General features: G+C 44.1%; 1 protein-coding gene across 2 annotated transcripts in view; it reads left to right on the top strand.

Moving 5' to 3' along the window:
• The window catches only part of LOC115087953 (nucleophosmin-like), a 210587-nt gene that overhangs the window by 100297 nt on the left and 92421 nt on the right, over positions 1 to 17869 (top strand). For both annotated transcript variants that reach the window (XM_029595739.1, XM_029595729.1), the window contains exon 7: positions 3130 to 3181. In XM_029595739.1, the coding sequence (XP_029451599.1) occupies positions 3130 to 3181 (52 nt within the window). The remainder of the gene's footprint in view (positions 1 to 3129; positions 3182 to 17869) is intronic.

The raw sequence follows: 17869 nt of genomic DNA, 5'->3' as shown, positions 1-17869 counted from the left end.
CTCTGTTGTAGTTTTACAGTCGCAGCTGTTGTGCCTTAAATGTGTGTCCAGACACATTGAAGGGGATATCAAAGACTTTCACCAAGTATAAGTAGACAGAACATTTGGAAGAATCATAATTGCTGAATTTCATAGTTTTGCTGGCAAGAACACTTGCCATTTACTGTGTTAAACTACTTTACTGTGGTCTTTACTAAATATTGCTTTACAGTCAAGGTTTAATCTTCTTGATCCTTTTGGGCTTCCAGTTTGCTTGAAACAGACCCCTACTGGGACTATGGTGCCATGAGCCTTCACTCACGACTACCTGGGGAGTGGGGGTGTCCCCTGTTTGTATCCCCTCTCTTTCCTTTATATTTATTTTATGTATTTATTTATTCGTTTTTATATACCGACGTTCAAAAGGTATATCACATTGGTTTACATTAAAAATAATAAAACATAAAATAAACAATTTGAGTAAAACTAAGCACATTATTTTAATTAGTTGGTTGGTTAAAGATAAAACTATAAATACAAATATCTTTATAGAGCCATTGTAGTCACAGCCCTCAGTAGGTGTTGCTCTTGTGTCATGACTGGGATTCCTACCACAGCTCAGGGCATAGAGTTATCCTCTTAAACATTATCAAGATGTTTTTGCTGCTCTTAGATATCAATCTTGTGAAAGTACAACCAGTTAATAGTGTTTTCCAACCAGTGTGCCACAGGAACATCCCCACTGCCTAATGCTCAGATCCAGACTAGCACCTGGGCTCTGCTGTCAGTACCTCACAGAAGCAAGAGGCAACAGAGGGACTCTTGAATGTGTCAGAGCTCCTTTTTGAAAACTGTCATCATGCATGCTGCTGCTTCTTAGCTATAGCAAGAGCCCTGGAGTATGGTAATTATTGGGTGGCATGCAGGACATGGACAGCTGGGCCCTATTTTGTGCAGCATGCACATTGCACATGGCACCTTCTTTTGGAGGAAGGGAGGGGCAGAGACACACAAACCTCTGACAGACCAGCTCTATTTATGCACAAGTGCAGGAAAAGGGAGATGTCTGTGTGCTGTGGGCAGCCGGCTCGGTTAGTTACTTTGGCTGCAACATGTGGCTTCCAGAGCTCCTCCACTGCTGCTTCTTTCAACACTCAGAGTGAGTCATAATCTAATGCTCAATGCATGTTTTCACCATCTTCTTCTGGTCTTTGTGACCAGGCTGAGGGAGATGGGGAGAGCATGCACCGAACACTAGATGTGACTCTGAGTGTTGGGAATAGCTGCAGTGGAGAGGCTCTGGCAGCCAAATGTTGCAACCAAAAGTATCTAACCACGTTAGCTGCTCTCTCCCAAAGTTAGGCATCTAAACCCTTTGAAAATTGGCCTCTTTGTTACTGCTATACTTAGTTTTGAGCTTCTTCAAGAAAATAAATGCCACCTAACGGATTTTTATCTGTATGTGGAGCAGCAAGTAAACTAAATGCTCTAGATATGTATGGGTGGGTTGGGAGGGGAGGTTACATTAGTTCACTTCCAGGATCGTTGCCTTTTTCAAAGCTTCTGTGAAAAATTGAAATAGATTTAAAAAAAAAAAAAAAAAAAAAGGTTTGGGGCATAATAAAAAGGTGCACATGTTCTAATATGTTAATGATATTTTCCAATAAGAAGTAAAATACATAAGCCAAGAAAAGGAAAGACATTGAGGTATGTGAAACCCAGAGAGGAGGAAATGGAATTGGAAAAACAGGCAAGTGAATGCTTTGAAGAATCTAACTAGTATGGCTGCTTTTCGGTGCCAGCAATGTCAGAACCCAAGATAAAAAGCACCCTTGTGTGTGCTTTAGGATGCTATTCTACCTTTGCCAAGCACAAATATTTAAAATTGGACCCTTTTTTTTTGTCCATGATGAAGTTTGAGCTTTAGAAGAATGTCATGGAAGAGCACTGATTCGTGATCAGTGGCAAACTCGAACCAGGAACTCAGCCATGTGATTAGTGATGTAGACAAAGCAGTAGTATGACTTTGCCATATAACTAGTGACAAAGGCAAAGCAAGACTACAGCTTATTTTTGTGAAGTGTCAGACGAGCAATAGTACAATCACATGGTAACATCTGCTAAATGGCAGCATGTTCTAAGACTGTATAGAGACCTTTTTCAGCCCAAGGCACACTTGCAAATTTTTTTTTTGTTTGTTTGTGGCACACCAGACCCCGCTCCTCGTCCTTCCTCTGCCACTCAACAAATATATCATTGGCCTCGCCACATTATTAATAATAAGAAATAAAAATAAACTCTAAGCAAACTTAATAAATATAAAGTAAAAAACAAAGTGTAGCCCTCAGTTCCATTGCCCCATTCCATGCCTTTGTGATGGAAAAGGGGAAGAGTATGATAAAACGGAAGAGCAAGGGGAAGGCTATGATGGGGCAATGGAAGTAAGGGCAGCAGAAGAGCTCTGTAGGAAGGGTTTCATACCCTACAAGAACATTGCAGAAACAGTTTCCTTTCTATTTAGTAGCATTCATTTGCTATTGTGCAGGTTGTGAGCCCTACTGTGTGCTGCCCGCTCTTGGCCTCCTCCACTTGCCCCCAGCAGCAGGGCCTGTGCAAGGGTTTGTAGCACCCTAAGCAGACCAATGTGTAACACTGCCCCTCCCCCAAACCCATCATGCGTTAAGTGCTTCTTACAGTAGAACATATTTATAAATATGACTATATGACTTACAGTTCTCTCTCTCTCCTCTCTCTCTCCCCGAGACTGACCGAGTGGCTGTGTCTGCCAGGCATGTGTACCCACATGGCCCTCAGCGGCAGTGCACATGCGCTTCTGCGGGTCAGCACACAGCTTGGGAAACACTGTTGTAAGAATGTAAGCATTGTGTATTAGTTATCCAGATGCATCACTAAGTACGCTTTACTGGCACAGGACACTTCCATTTCATTCATGATCAAATTTAGTGTTGGTGTGCTGTGGAAAGAGGGAACTCTCTGGAACTGCAGGTTATTTCTCGTCTGGTTTTTCATCTGTTGGTATACAGGTGATGCTACCAAGCTTCGATATCTCTTGAGAAGGGAAATCTTTTGTAGTTCTATTCTCTTAAAGTGTTGAAGTAACAATTTTTTTTTTATTGTTATTTCTGTTAGTGAGGAGGATGATGAGGAAGAGGAAAGAAAGCCTGCAAAAGTCCCCAATAAAGTAAGTTCCTTCTCCTATGATTCCTTCTGCTGTGGCAGCAGTCATTGGATATTTCTTTAACCTGTCTGACAAGAAACAGCAGCAGTGCTGTAGAATGCTAGTGTATTCCAGGACTTTTCAGAATGGCTGCACATTCTATGTTGACTAAGTTCCCACAGATGTATACTCAGGAACTTCAGATTACAGTCGCCCTGAGATTATTGTGGATTAGCGGGTGGGAAGGCAGGGGTGCTGGGTAGAAGGATGGGGCGGGGGTGTGCACACAAACTTTCTCCTATTATGAGCACACTAACACACTCATGTTCACACGCACACGTGTGCTTATTCTTACACACACAATCTCATGCACCCTGCTCATTCACACACACGCCTATTCTCACTTCTCTCTTCCACATACACGCCCACTTCTTTCTTCCACACTTACTTCCTTACGTCCCTACACATACATGCCTTTCACACACTCGCTGCCTCATATACATGCCCATTCACCCCTCATACAAACAAGTCCACTCATGCATACATATTCACTTTCACACACTGCTCTCCCCCCCTCCCCCCCCCTAAAACCTGAACTCATCAGTGGCAGCAGCCCTATAGGCCCACAGGACTCCTTTTTCTTCCTGCTGTGGGGGCCAATACTGCCTCCTCCTTCCTGCTTGGTATACCCTGACGACGCTCCTGCTCCTTCTTCTGGCATGCAATGACGAACGCTCTGATTCTGCTCTTCATGCCCAATGCTCCTTCTGGTGTGTGCTTGATACTCCACCTTCTGGACCCAGGTGACTCCTGGGCCCATGCAAGCACTTGAACAGCAGCAGCAACTGAAGCTTTGTACTGTTGACCTGGAGATCCAGCAATTCCTTTAGAATTCTGGCATCTCAAGGTCAGATCCAGAGAGTTCTCAGGTATGTACAGGTGGATGCTGTTACTTAGTATTTAGATTTGTAGATGTCATGACTGACAGGAGCTTCTCTCCTAGTCATCTTGAAGTCTGGAAGAAATCTTTTTTAATTTTGTTTTGTTTTCTTAACCAAGAGAACATAATTGGATGTAAAATTCTTGTGTATTTTCTTCCTTTCTGTGATCTACTGCAAAATAAACTATTACCCAGCTAAAGGGTAGTTTGAAGATGCTTGAACTCAATTACTGATGTTAATCAGAGACTTATTTATTTGGCCTGACAGTTTCTTACTGTTTGGGCTTCCAATTCGTTTGAAACCTGCCTTGACTGGGGCTTAAGTGCCTTCATTTACTGCTACCTGGGGTTTCTGTCCTGTTGTTAATTTCCTTTGTTAACCACAAACAACAAGACCTTGCAAATTCCCTCCATAAAAATCCAATGAACAACTAAATGGGGAATAAAGTGAGTGTAATGTGTTCTGGTGTTCGGTAGCACTTGTGAATGTGATAACCATGTGATGTTATAACATATTAACTAGTGTGTACTGTCTTTAATTCAAGAATTTTTTTGGTTTTTTCGAATTTTATGATTCAGTTTAATGCTTCAGCATTGGCTTACGAATACTTAACAATGTTCACTCTCCTTGTTTATCAACCCGACTCACTCATCTGAAATTTTCAAAGCAGAAACTGTACTTATCTTGATAGAGTATAGAAGAACACTGTCCCTTTTGCTGTTTTGAACTTTTCTGCGTGAGTCCAGGCCATCTGTCCGACATCGGCCGTGTTTTGACAAAAGCTGTTTGCTTCAGGGACTTAGGAGAATACTGTAAAATACAAGCCAATGAACAATCTACCTATTCCGGGAACACATTGGCCACACCTGTAATGACCAGATTTGGGAAGATTCTCCTGTACTGATGAAGGAGTTGCCAAACATGACTGTACCACTAAGTCCCTCAGATTTCTTGCCCTCTTAAAAGCAAAAATGGGCTTCTCTTGGAAAGTTGGATGAATCTGCAACTTAAGCTGATGCATATGAGGGGTAAAAATGGTAAAACACAAATCATTTTATTTTCCTGTTGACAAATGTCGGCTGTAAAAGAAGGTCTCTATTGGCCCATCTAGCTCTCTTGTAGGCCTTCTTTATTACGTAGGGGGATACCCCCGTTGAAGAAATCTGTTTTTCATGTCTTCCGCCTGTGTTTGAAATTCATCCAATGTTGATCAAAGTCTTCTGAGTCTTAAAAATTGTTCCCATGGGAAGATTATCTCGTAAATGACATGGATGAAAAGATGAATAGTGTAGTATCATGTTTCAATCCGTGGGCTTGCGGAAGATTGAGAAACAAAATTTGTTTTGACTCAAAACAAATTTGTATGTCCAAAAATGATATCTGCTGCATGCTATACTGGAAAGTAAAATGGAGATAAGGATTATGTGTGTTTAACCATTCAATAAACTGTTGAAGTGCTAATTCGGTGCCATACTAATCATGAAAATGTCATCGATGCAGCGCTTCCAGAGAAAGATGTGTGAAACGAAAAGATTCACTACCAACCACTGTTTCTCAAAGGCTGCCACATACAAATTGGCCATATCGGGAGCCATGGTGGCTCCCTTGGCTGTGTCCTTTATTTGTTGATAATATTGTCCCAGAAACATGAAATAATTTTGTTGAAGCGTTAAGGTGGCTAACTTTCTATGAAGGACTTTGGGGTTCTATTATGTTCTTGTTCTGCTGATAACACATCTGTAATGATCGTTAAAACCTCTTCTTTGGGGATACTGGTGTACAATGCGGAGATATCAATTGTGACCAAAACCACTTCTTTAGTTGTCCTCTGGTACTCTTGTAAAATTGTAATCAAATGGGCCGAGTCGCGAATATAGGACGGCATTTGAGGAATATATTTTCTAAGGAAAATATCCACAAATTGAGACAGTGGCTCTAACAAGGAGCCCTTGAAAGATACTATAGGGCGGCCCGGAGGGGTCTCTAGTGTTTTAGGCACCAAATAGAAAACTGGACACACTGGATGAGATACTATCAAAAACTGTGCTTCCTTCATGGTGATCCACCCAGAAAGTAAGCATGTTCAATCAAGTGATCTATCATATCCTTGATGCTTTTGGTCGGATCTTCTGTTAGTTTCAAGTAAAAGGTGTTATTTAATTGTCTCTCGGCTTCTGCCTCGTAATTAATTCTATTCTGTATGAGTATGGAACTGCCTTTGTCGGCTGGTTTTTCAGCCCCTCATATGCATTGGCGTAAGTCCAGTATCATGAAATATTTGCCACTCTTGCAGATTCATCCAACTTTCCAAGAGAAGCCCATTTTTGCTTTTAAGAGGGCAAGAAATCTGGGGGACTTAGTGGTACAGTCATGTTTGGCAGCTCCTTCATCAGTACAGGAGGATCTTCCCATCCCTGGTTATTACAGGTGTGGCCAATGCAACGCTTGTCATTATAAGCATCGAGGATCATCTTTGGAAATCCCCGGACGCAGTGTGTTTCATTTTCGCCAACATCTATCATGTGTTTCTGAAAACATCATATATGCACTTTGGTGCCCTTGTAATTTAATATATAAAGGGAAAACAACACGCATTTTTTAAACCCGGTTACAGGAGCATTTCAGCCATATTAAAGCACAGAAAGAAGGGGCACCTCTAGTCGAACATTGGCAGAGGGCAGGACATAAAGTACATGATTTCACAGCGGCAGCACTTTTTCATCTGGCACGCCTGCTGTGGGGAAGTGACCATAACTTGTAATTTCCTAGCGTGTAGCCAAACTACACGCGCGCATTGTGCTCACGCGCATAACTGCGCGCATGTTGAAGCACATTACCTGTGTGCCTAGACATAGAGGCAATGGCACCGGCATCCAAGAAGCCCAGAAGGCACTCTCTTTGCACAGCCTGCCACATCAGAGCCGCACAACCTGAATTGGAGTCCTGCCTGTGTCATCATTGCGAAGAAGCCCAGGGGGGACCAAAGCCTGGTCCCTCATTTTCTGAGGATGGGTCTGGAGCTACTACATACGATAACACCCCGAATCTATATAACTCTGAAATGGCATCTCAAGAAGAGGGCACCTCAGGAGCCCCTACTCCGACTCCCCCTGGGACTAACATGGACCCAGGGACCTTCTCCTGGTTAGAATTTTTCCAGGGGCTGCAAGCCTTCATCCAGGCACAATCAGCCCCAGCTGCAACCTGGGTTTAACCCCTGCCGGAAGCACAAGACCCTCCCGGCCATGCTCAGATGCCTCGAGATATGCCTCGCCTATCCAAAAATTTCCCTGACAGGGACCCGGACACCTCAGATGATGATGGTGGCTCTCTGGAAGAAGGAGAAATCCCTCCAGGCCTGGAACCATACAGAACCATGCTTCACTTCTTCCACAGGGATGAACTACCAGCCCTTGTTTCCCAGACTCTGAAGATTCTGGGGATCCCAGGCACAGACCCTATGGCGGAAGCAAAGAAGAACCCTATCTTGGTGTCCCTTCGTAAGGTCTCATGCTACTTCCCAATGATGGAAGCCATCCAGGAAACTAATTGACCTGGAGTGGGATGCCCCGGAGGCCAGCTAAAGGAGGTCGGGCCTTGGAAGCCTTGTACCCTCTGGAACCAGCGATCAAGGAATGCCTGCGTTCCCAAAAGTGGGCACCATGGTCTGTGCCGTCTCAAGAGAACAACCATTCCCTTTAAGGGAGGGGGCTGCATTGAAAGATACTCAGGATAGACAATTAGAATCCATTCTTAAGCAGGCCTTCAACGCAACAGCAATGACATTGCAGATTGCTTCCTGCTGCGCACTGGTGGCACGTTCCTGCTTGCTCCTTGAGAGAGGCAAATAACTCTGGAATGTATACCGGTGAAACGATTGAACCTGCAGCAGCTGTCTTGACAGACGCAAGCTCAAATCTGGTGCGTACCTCAGCCAGAGGAATAGCCTCGGTAGTGGCGGTAGTGGCGGCCAGAAGACAGTTATGGTTGCGGAATTGGTCTGCTAACGCGACCTCTAAAGTGAATCTCACAAGAATACCCTTTAAAGGATCTCTCTTATTCAGAAGGCGAATTAGAGAAGTTAGCCAGCAAGTGGGGCAAATCTCCAGTGCCTCGGCTACCGGAGGACAGGGGTAAAAGATCACAGCGCCCCTCCCCCAGAAGAACCAGGGGCAGAGGCTCTCAACAATTTCGAACCTACAAGAACTCACAGTTCCAGGCACCTCGTCCCTCCAGAAGGTCCCAGCCCTTTCGGAACAGACAGACCAAGAGAGGAATAGGCCTGGGGTCAAGCTTCAGCCGTGCTCCCCAATGAGAATGGGCCGACCCATTCACAGGAAGATGAAATAGGGGGTTGTCTTTCCCTCTTCTACCAACGATGGGTGGAGATCACGTCGGAGAAATGGATACTAAACATCATTCAAGAAGGTTACTCTCTGGAGTTCCGCAGCATCCCTCGGGAAACATTTATATCACCCTGCCACTCCCACACCAAGAGACTGGCAGTGGAAGCCACTCTGACAAGACTACTCAGTCTGAAGGCAATAACTCCGGTCCCTATGCCCCAACAAAATATGGGGCGTTATTCATCTATTTTATCGTCCCCAAGAAAGAAGGATCATTCCGACCCATCTTGGATCTCAAGAACATCAACCATCATCTGCGGATACTACATTTCCGCATGGAGACTCTCCGCTCCGTAATAATGGCAGTACAACCAGGAGACTTCCTAACCTCCCTGGACCTCTCCGAAGCCTACCTTCCCATTCCAGTCCATCAAGATCACTAGCGTTTTTCTACGCTTTGTGGTACTGGGATAACCATTACCAGTTCCGAACGCTACCCTTCGGACTAGCAACTGCCCTCAGAACACTCTCCAAAATTATGGTGGTTGTGGTGGCAACACTGAGGAAGGAAGGGATCTTGGTACACCCTTACTTGGACGACTGGCTGATCAGGATGAAGTCTTCGGAAGAAAGCCGACAGATGACCAGCAGAGTCAAGAACTTACTGCAGGAACGTGGTTGGGTCATGAACACGGCCAAGAACAGTCTACAGCCCTCTCAATCTCTAGAGTACCTGGGGGCCTGTTTTGTTACAAAACAGAACAAGGTCTTTCTCCCTCCCCCGAGGAGGAGGAAGCTGATGGAACAATTATGACGATTGATGACCAGTATACTTCTCAAGGTATGGGACTATCTTCAAGTCCTCAGGCTCATGGCATCAACCCTGGAGGTCATTCAGTGGTCAAGGGCTCACATGTGACCTCTCCAGTGCTTACTATCACGCTGGAGCCCACTATCCAGGATTACTCAATCTGCCTCCAACTCCCAGCAGAGGTACATTCTCAGCTTCATTAGTGGCTACAGGAAGACCACCTGAGCAGGGGAGAAACCCTGTCCCCACCGAACTGGATCGTGCTCACCACAGACCTGAGCCTACGAGGGTGGGGAGCTCACTGTCAGGAACTGACGGCCCAGGGACAATGGAATAAGGAAGAGGTGTGATGGAACATAAACCGCCTGGAAGCTCGAGCAGTCAGACTTAGGGTGCCTGTGATTCAGCCACAAGCTCCGAGGGCAAGCGATCCGAGTAATGTCGGACAACGCTACAACTGTTGCCTACATCAATCACCAGGGAGGAACCAGAAGCCAGAAGGTGTCTCTGGAAATAGACCCCCTCATGGCATGGGCGGAGGAAAATCTACAAGGAATCTCAGCCTCCCACATCGCAGGGAAAAACAACGTCTCAGCAGACTTCTTCAGCAGAGAAAGCCTGGACCCGGGGGAATGGTCGCTGTCGAACAGAGCATTCCAACTGATAGTAAATCACTGGGGTCTCCCAGCCATAGACCTTTGGGCCACCTCTCTCAATGCCCGAGTCCTCAGGTTCTTCAGCTGAAGACGAGAGCCGCATTCCCAAGGGATTGATTCCCTCGTCCAGACCTGTCCAGAGGAGGACTTTCTGTATGCCTTCCCCCCCCCCCCCCCCCCCATTGGGCCACTACTGGGCAAGATCATCCGCAAGATAGAACACCACAGGGGACTAGTTCTACTAGTGGCCCCGGATTGGCCAAGACGCCCATGGTATGCAGACATGCGGGGAGCCCTCTGTGCCTACCTTCACACAGGGACCTTCTCCAGCAGGGCCCGATTCTTCATGAAGACCCGTCTCGATTCTCTTACTGTCTGGCTCTTGAGAGGACTCACCTGAAGAAACCCGGGTACTTGAAGGCCGTGATTGACACCCTGCTCCGTGCGCGGACGTTCTCAACATCTCTGACATACATACGGATCTGGAGAATATTCGAAGCCTGGTGCTAGGATTGTGGGGTTCCCCCGTGGACGGCCAAGATTCCCATGATTCTGGAATTTCTACAGGACGGTATGAAGAAAGGGTTGTCTCTCAACTCCCTCAAGGTTCAATTAGCAGCCCTCTCCTGCTTCAGAGCTGAAGTGAGCGGGATCCGCCTATCAACGCATCCGGAGTTGGCCCATTTCCTAAAAGAGGTGAAGCAACTTTGTCTACCCATAAAGTGGCCGGTGCCCCTATGGAACCTCAATTTGGTATTAGACTTTCTAGTGGGTACTTACTTCAGACCAATGCGCAGTCTGTCACTACGCCTCTTAACATTGAAGACGGTATTCCTGGTGGCAATATGTTCTGCCCGTCACATCTCCGAGCTGCAGGCACTATCCTGTCTGGAACTGTTCCTTAGGTTCACTCCTGGAACGATACAGCTTCGCACCATTCCCTCCTTTCTACCGAAAGTGGTCTCCGAGTTTCATTTGAACCAAACCATCTCCCTACCATCTCCGGAGGAACATAAGGACTCTGAAGACTACCGCCTTCTTCGTCCATCTAAATGTTGGCAGACTCGTGATGAGATACCTTGAACAATCGCAGCAGGTGCGCAAAACGGATCGCCTGTTTGTACACCACAGCGGGAAGAATCAAGTCTAAGCTGCCTCACAAGTGACCATAGCTTACTGGATTAAGGAAGTAATAAAGGCAGCCTACATAGAGGCAGGAAAGCCCTTACCCCTACAGGTTAAGGCTCATTCTACTAGGGCCCAGGCAGTATCCTGAGCAGAAACCAAACTGCTGTCGCCCGCCGAGATCTGTCGAGTGGCAACATGGTCCTCCCTACGCACCTCCAGATTCTACCATCTGGATGTCCAGGCTAGAGAAAATGCAACCTTCGCAAGGGCAATATTAACTGGACCACGGGCAGCCTCCCGCCCTGTCTGGGAGTAGCGTTTGTAAATCCCACTAGTCCTGAGTCCATCTGGCTACACGCTAGGAAATGAAGAAATTACTTACCTGATAATTTTGTTTTCCTTAGTGTAGACAGATGGACTCAGCATCCCGCCCATGGCTGCCCACAGAAAAGGAGGGCCTTGGAAAGAGAACCTCAAGATTAAACAATTACAGGTAAGCCATTGCCTACCCCTAGTTCAGGACACCTGCAGTTAGTCTGGTATCGGCGTTAACTTGGTTGAGTGAACTGGCGGTCTCCAGTTTTTTAAATCAGTTGAATCAGTTTAATCAAGTTGTTATGCAAAATATATATATCCACAATGGCTTTTCGAGGAGGATACTGAGGAGCTGAGGCCACTGCAGGGGTATATCTAGGGTGACGTCAGCTTTGAAATCTGACTCCGACTCCCATCTGCTAGTAGAAGAGCACATAACCCACTGGCCTTGAGTCCATCTGTCTATACTAAGGAAAACGTTTAATTTTTTCATGGAATACTGTGTTTCCCAATGGGTTAAATCGTGAAATAGATTGGTCAGTGTTCTATTAATTCAATTTTCTCTGGAAACAGGCTAGTATCCAGAAGCGGACGTGGCAGAGAACGGGGCGCTTCTTGCAGTAAAAGTGCACATGATCAACAATAGCAACACTTCCGGAGCGGACGTGGTTGGGAACTTGAAGTGGTTGCCAGGTCCGTTCTCTCACAGTGGTGCGATTACGTCACAGCTTCGCTTTTGTGCCGTCAGGGTGATTGGCCCGCTGGAGTTTAAAAATCAGTATAGGGGATACAGATGCCGTTCGACAACACTAAGGGAGTCGATATGAAATTTTTGACTGTCTAAGTGAGTATAGAATGGATTTGCAATGTGTTCCTAGAATAGGTAGATTGTTTGTTCATTGGCTTGTGTTTTATAGTGTTCTCCTAAGTCTCTGAAGCAAACAGCTTTTGTCGAAACATGGCTGATGTTGGGCAGACGGCTCCAACTCAAGCAGAAAAGTTCAAAACAGCAAGAGGGCAGTGTTCAACTATACTCTATCAAGATAAGTACAGTACTGCTTTGAAGAATTTCAAGAGTGAGTCGGGTTGATCGACAAGGAGAGTGAACATTGTTAAGTATTACGTAAGCCAATGCTGAAGCATTATAATTGAATCATAAAATCAAAAAAACCAAAACAATTTTTAAAATTAAGGCCGGTACACACTAGTTAAAATGTTATAACCATCACATGGTTATAACATTCACAAGTGCTATCAAGTACCAGAACACATTGCACTCAGTTTATTCAGTTGTTCATTAGTTAATTTCCTTTGGCCAAGGAACACAGTCTGCAACTCTCCCCAGACCTTGATACATATGCACCTTGATCCTTGACCATTAGGAGCTGTGAATTGACTGATACTCCTCCAGCAGGGCTGTGACCAGAGCAAGGAACAGAAGCTGGATCTAGGAGTCGAACCCGGATTTTACCAATAGCAGTACTCTCCACTGCCGCAGAGCAACATTCTGGTCTCAGGAATCTGTGTTATAATGCAGTCCCAAGATTTTCCTAGAAATAAAATTGTAGAATTTGACAATTCTAAATGCCCAAAGAACATGATTTCCAATTTTTTTTTTTATTTCTCCTATTCTTCCCATTTTATTTTTCCTTTGACTTTATTTCCTTTTTCTTCTTCATAAAGGTTCACTGCTGTAGTAAGATATCCCATGAGCAGGCCTCTGCCCCTCCCCCCCACTGCCTCCCTCCAGCAAGCACACATGCTCTGCTTTACTAACATGCAATGCACAGAGCTGACTCATTTGTGGCTTTGCTTTGATCTGAATTTGGCTGACAATCAATTTGGATAAGACCTGAAATTACACAGTGCTTCAAGCCAAATAAGTGATCCAGGTGTGCAAGGAGGGAGAATAGGCAACATGCTGGGAAGGGAGGGCTGAGGGAATGAGAGTAGGAGGGAGAGGGGAGGTACAGAGGCATGGAGAGGCCAGTGAAATAAGCTGTACATTAAATATGCTGAAATTCTGCACACAGTTTAATACATGCACTTAATGGTATTCTAATACATCAGGAGTTAAAAAAAAAAAAAAAAAGTTGCAGTAACCTAAAAATATGCTTAAAAAATGCTTAGAGCACATAAAAGCATGACTGATTAACATAGACCAGGTTTTCTGCACAGGATATATGGTTTATGTGCACAAATTATATTTTGTGTGCAAAATACAGGATTTGTGTGCACAAACCATGTTTTCTGTGAATAAAGACAGAATATGGGACCCCTGTACCACCAGATTTAGCCCCATCGACTAACACTCAGGCCGATTCATTATAAAGTGCGGGAGAGCTGGTGCTCCATGTTGAGCACCCGCTGTCCTGATGCGCGCCCAGGCACCTCTCCTGGGCACGCGTCCCTAGCACCTCCTTAGCGCAAGCGGCAGCTGTCAGTGGGTCCGACAACCGATGCTTAATTTTACTGGTGTCAGTTTTCGAACCCTCTGACAGCCACGGATTCAGAAAATGGACGCCGGCAAAATTGAGCTTCTGTTTTCAAACCCGCCAACTGGCGGGCACATTTTTTTTTTTCCCTTGAAGGTTTTTTGTTTTTATTTTTTGGAGCCTCCGACTTAATATCTCTATGATATTAAGTCGGAGTGTGTACAGAAAAGCAATTTTTTCTGCTTTTCTGTACACTTTCTTGGTGCTGTCTATGGTTAACACCTGCCTTTGGGCAGGCGTTCATCAAGCCGCACATTTTACTTTCAGTATCCCAGGCTATTAGTTTTCGCGAGTTTGTTTTCAAGGCGCTATTACCCCTTACATTATAAGGGGTAATAGACGCGCGTAAAAAACGCGCGGCCAAACGGGTGCTAAACAGTGCACTCGTCTTCATTAGTACCAGACATCCATGTGAGGGTGGTAACAAATACACACATTTTTTTTCTGTGCAAATCTCCTTGCTGCATTGAGAGTAAAGTATGTGAACACAATGTGTGAACAACTGCATGTAAAACTGTGCACTCTGCTGCCCCAACGCAGAAGTACACTGGGAGGAGGAAGAGACAATCGGTGGCATTGTTAGTAGGCAAATACTGCCCTTGTTTGCTGTTTCTTTAAGGAGGCTGCCTTAGATTGTGTGCTGTCTGATGACAGAGAAATACCTATATTACCTGAATGTAATCTGCTTTGAAGTAGCTGAAAGGCAGAATATAAATAAAAATAAGGAAATAAGGAACTTTTATAATTTTCTATTTATACAACAGGCAAAATAGAACATAAAACAATATAGATACACTTGCACAGCAGATAACATTCCATGGAGAAAAACACTCCCTTTGAAACATAAGATATAATTTGGAACAACTGGCTTAGCAAGCTTAAAAGAAATGTAAAACACAAATAGGAGGAACTTTTATCTGTATGACAAACTGGCACAAAATCATAGTTTGTCATAGTTGACCTCTTCCCCACTGTTCATCCACATGATAGTTCCTCGTGTCCACAGGCAGTTGTGTTTTGATATGAAGACCATTTTGAAGTATCTTAAGGCTTCATAGTACTTAACATTTGGAGTTGTCAGATTGTTTTTGCCTTGCTTTCATAAATATATTTTGAATGGATTTAAGAGTTTTCGGATGTTTATAATCTATTAACCTTCCATCCTAATTTACAGTGACAGTAGGTGGTGTAAGATGAGCATACAGTGACTGCATGACAGAAATCCAGTGGCCAGAGATGGCCACTGGATTTCTATCAGTGGTAGAGCAAGGATCATTGCATTCGGCAGTCAAGTGATCACGCCCATAGCAAATGGAGTCTAGGAATAATATAAAAAAATACATAGGTGAAACATTCTTGTAAAGCATTGTTCTGCCATGCTGCAGAGTTGAACACAAAGCTGCACTGCCCCCCTCCCCCCACCAGTGCATTTTTCTTCCTTTTTGTCCACCAATCTAGTCCAGATGCATCGGTTTTGCCTCCCTACCAGTAGATGGATGTAGAGAACAATTAGAGAATACCAGAGAGCTGAAGGCTGCACTTTCTATTTAGGGCAGGTTTAGCAATCTGTCTCCAGCTGATAGTAAAAATAGAAGATGTGTGCAGCTGGCGAAGTCTGAGCACAGGATTTGGTGAGAGAGGTAACAGTGGTGGGGCCGCTTGGCAATAGTGATCTTAATATGATCAAATTTGAATTAATGACTGGAAGGGGGACAGTAAGCAAATCCATTGCTCTGGTGCTAAACTTTCCAAAGGGAAACTTTGATAAAATGAGAAATATAGTTAGAAAGAAACTGAAAGGAGCAGCTACAAAGGTAAAAAGTGTGCAAGAGGTGTGGACATTGTTAAAAAAATACCATCCTAGAAGCACAGTCCAGATATATTCCACACATTAAGAAAGGTGGAAAGAAGGCAAAACAATCACTAGCATGGTTAAAAGGGGAGGTGAAAGAAGCTATTTTAGCCAAAAGATCATCATTCAAAAATTGGAAGAAGGATCCAACAGAAGAAAATAGGATAAAGCATAAGAGTTGGCAAGTTAAATGTAAAACATTAATTAAGACAGGCTAAGAGAGAATTTGAAAAGAAGTTGGCTGTAGAGGCAAAAACTCACAGTAAAAACTTTTTAAAATATATCCAAAGCAGAAAGCCTGCGAAGGAGTCTGTTGGACCGTTAGATGATCGAGGGGTTAAAGTGGCACTTAGAGAAGATAAGGGCATCACGGAAAGATTAAATGATTTCTTTGCTTCATTGTTTACTGAAGAGGATGTTGGGGAGATATCCGTTCCGGAGAAGGTTTTCATGGGTAAAGATTCAGATGGACTGAACCAAATCACGGTAAACCTAGAAGATGTGGTAGGTCGGATTTGACAAATTGAAGAGTAGTAAATCACCTGGACCGGATGGTATACACCCCAGGGTTCTGAAGGAACTCAAAAATGAAATTTCACATCTATTAGTAAAAATGTGTAACCTATAATTTATTTATTTTTTCACGTTTCTATACCATCGTTCAGACATGCCATCACAACATTGTACCTGAAGACTGGACGGTGGCACAATAAAGCTCTGGAATTTGTTGCCAGATGATGTGGTTAGTGCAGTTAGTGTAGCTGGGTTCAAAAAAGATTTGGATAAGTTCTTGGAGGAGAAAGTCCATTAATGGCTATTAATCAAGTTTATTTAGGGGAATAGCCACTGCTATTAATTGCATCAGTAGCATGGGATCTTCTTAGTGTTTTGGATAATTGCCAGCTTCTTGTTGCCTGTTTTGGCCTCTGTTGGAAACAGGATGCTGGGCTTGGTGGACCCTTGATCTGACAGAGCATGGCATTTCTTATATTCTTATGTTCTGATGTAACCTCAATATTTAAAAAAGGGTTCCAGGGGCGATCTGGGAAACTACATCTGATGTCAGTGCCAGAAAAAAATAGTAGAAAGTGTTCTAAAGATCAAAATTACAGAACATATAGAAAGACATGGTTTAATGGAACACAGCATGGCTTTACCCAAGGCAAGTCTTGCCTCATAATCTGCTTCACTTTTTTGAAGGGGTTAATAAACATGTAGATAAAGGTGAACCGTAGATGTAGTGTATTTGGATTTTCAGAAGGCTTTTGACAAAGTTCCTAATGAGAGACTTCTAGGAAAAGTAAAAAGTCCATGGGATAGGTGGCAATGTCCTTTCGTGTATTATAAACAGGTTAAAAGACAGGAAACAGGATTAAAAGGACATTTTTCTCAGTGGAGGCGGGAGTGGGCAGTGGATTGCTTCAGGGGATCTATACTAGGACCTTTGCTTCTCAATATATTTATAATGATCTGGAAAGGATTACGAAGAGTGAGGTAATCAAATTTGCAGATGATACAAAATTTTTCAGAGGAGTTAAATCACAAGCAGATTGTGATAAATTGCAGGAGGACCTTGTGACAGTGGAAATTGGGCATCCAAATGGCAGATTAAATTTAATGTGGATAAGTGCAAGGTGCTGCATATAGGGAAAAATAACCCATGCTATAGTTACATGATAAGTTTCCATATTAGAAGCTACCACCCAAGAAGGAGATCGAGCGTCATAGTGGATAATACATCGAAATTGTTGGATCAGTGTGCTGCGGCAGTCAAAAAAGCAAACAGAATGTTAGGAATTATTAGGAAGGGGAATTGTGAATAAAACAGAAAATGTCATAATGCCTCTGTATCGCTCCATGGTGAGACTGCACCTTGAATACTGTGTACAATTCTGGTTGCTGCATCTCAAAAAAGATATAGTTATGATGGAGAAGGTACAGAGAAGGGTGACCAAAATGATAACGTGAATGGAACAGCTCCCCTATGATGAAGACTAAAGAAGTTAGGACTGTTCAGCTTGGAGAAGAGATGGCTGAGGGGGGATATGATAGAGGTGTTTAAAATCATGAAAGGTCTAGAATGGGTAAATGTGAATTCCCTGTACGTACCCGGATCAGTCCAGACTGTGGGTTGAGCCTCCTTTCCAGCAGGTGGAGACAGACTAAAA

This window comes from Rhinatrema bivittatum, chromosome 1 (genome assembly GCF_901001135.1).
Source record: "Rhinatrema bivittatum chromosome 1, aRhiBiv1.1, whole genome shotgun sequence".
NCBI classification, from domain to species: domain Eukaryota; kingdom Metazoa; phylum Chordata; class Amphibia; order Gymnophiona; family Rhinatrematidae; genus Rhinatrema; species Rhinatrema bivittatum.
The sequence above is the reverse complement of the archived record's forward strand: the minus strand, read 5'-3'. Positions and strand labels throughout refer to the sequence as shown.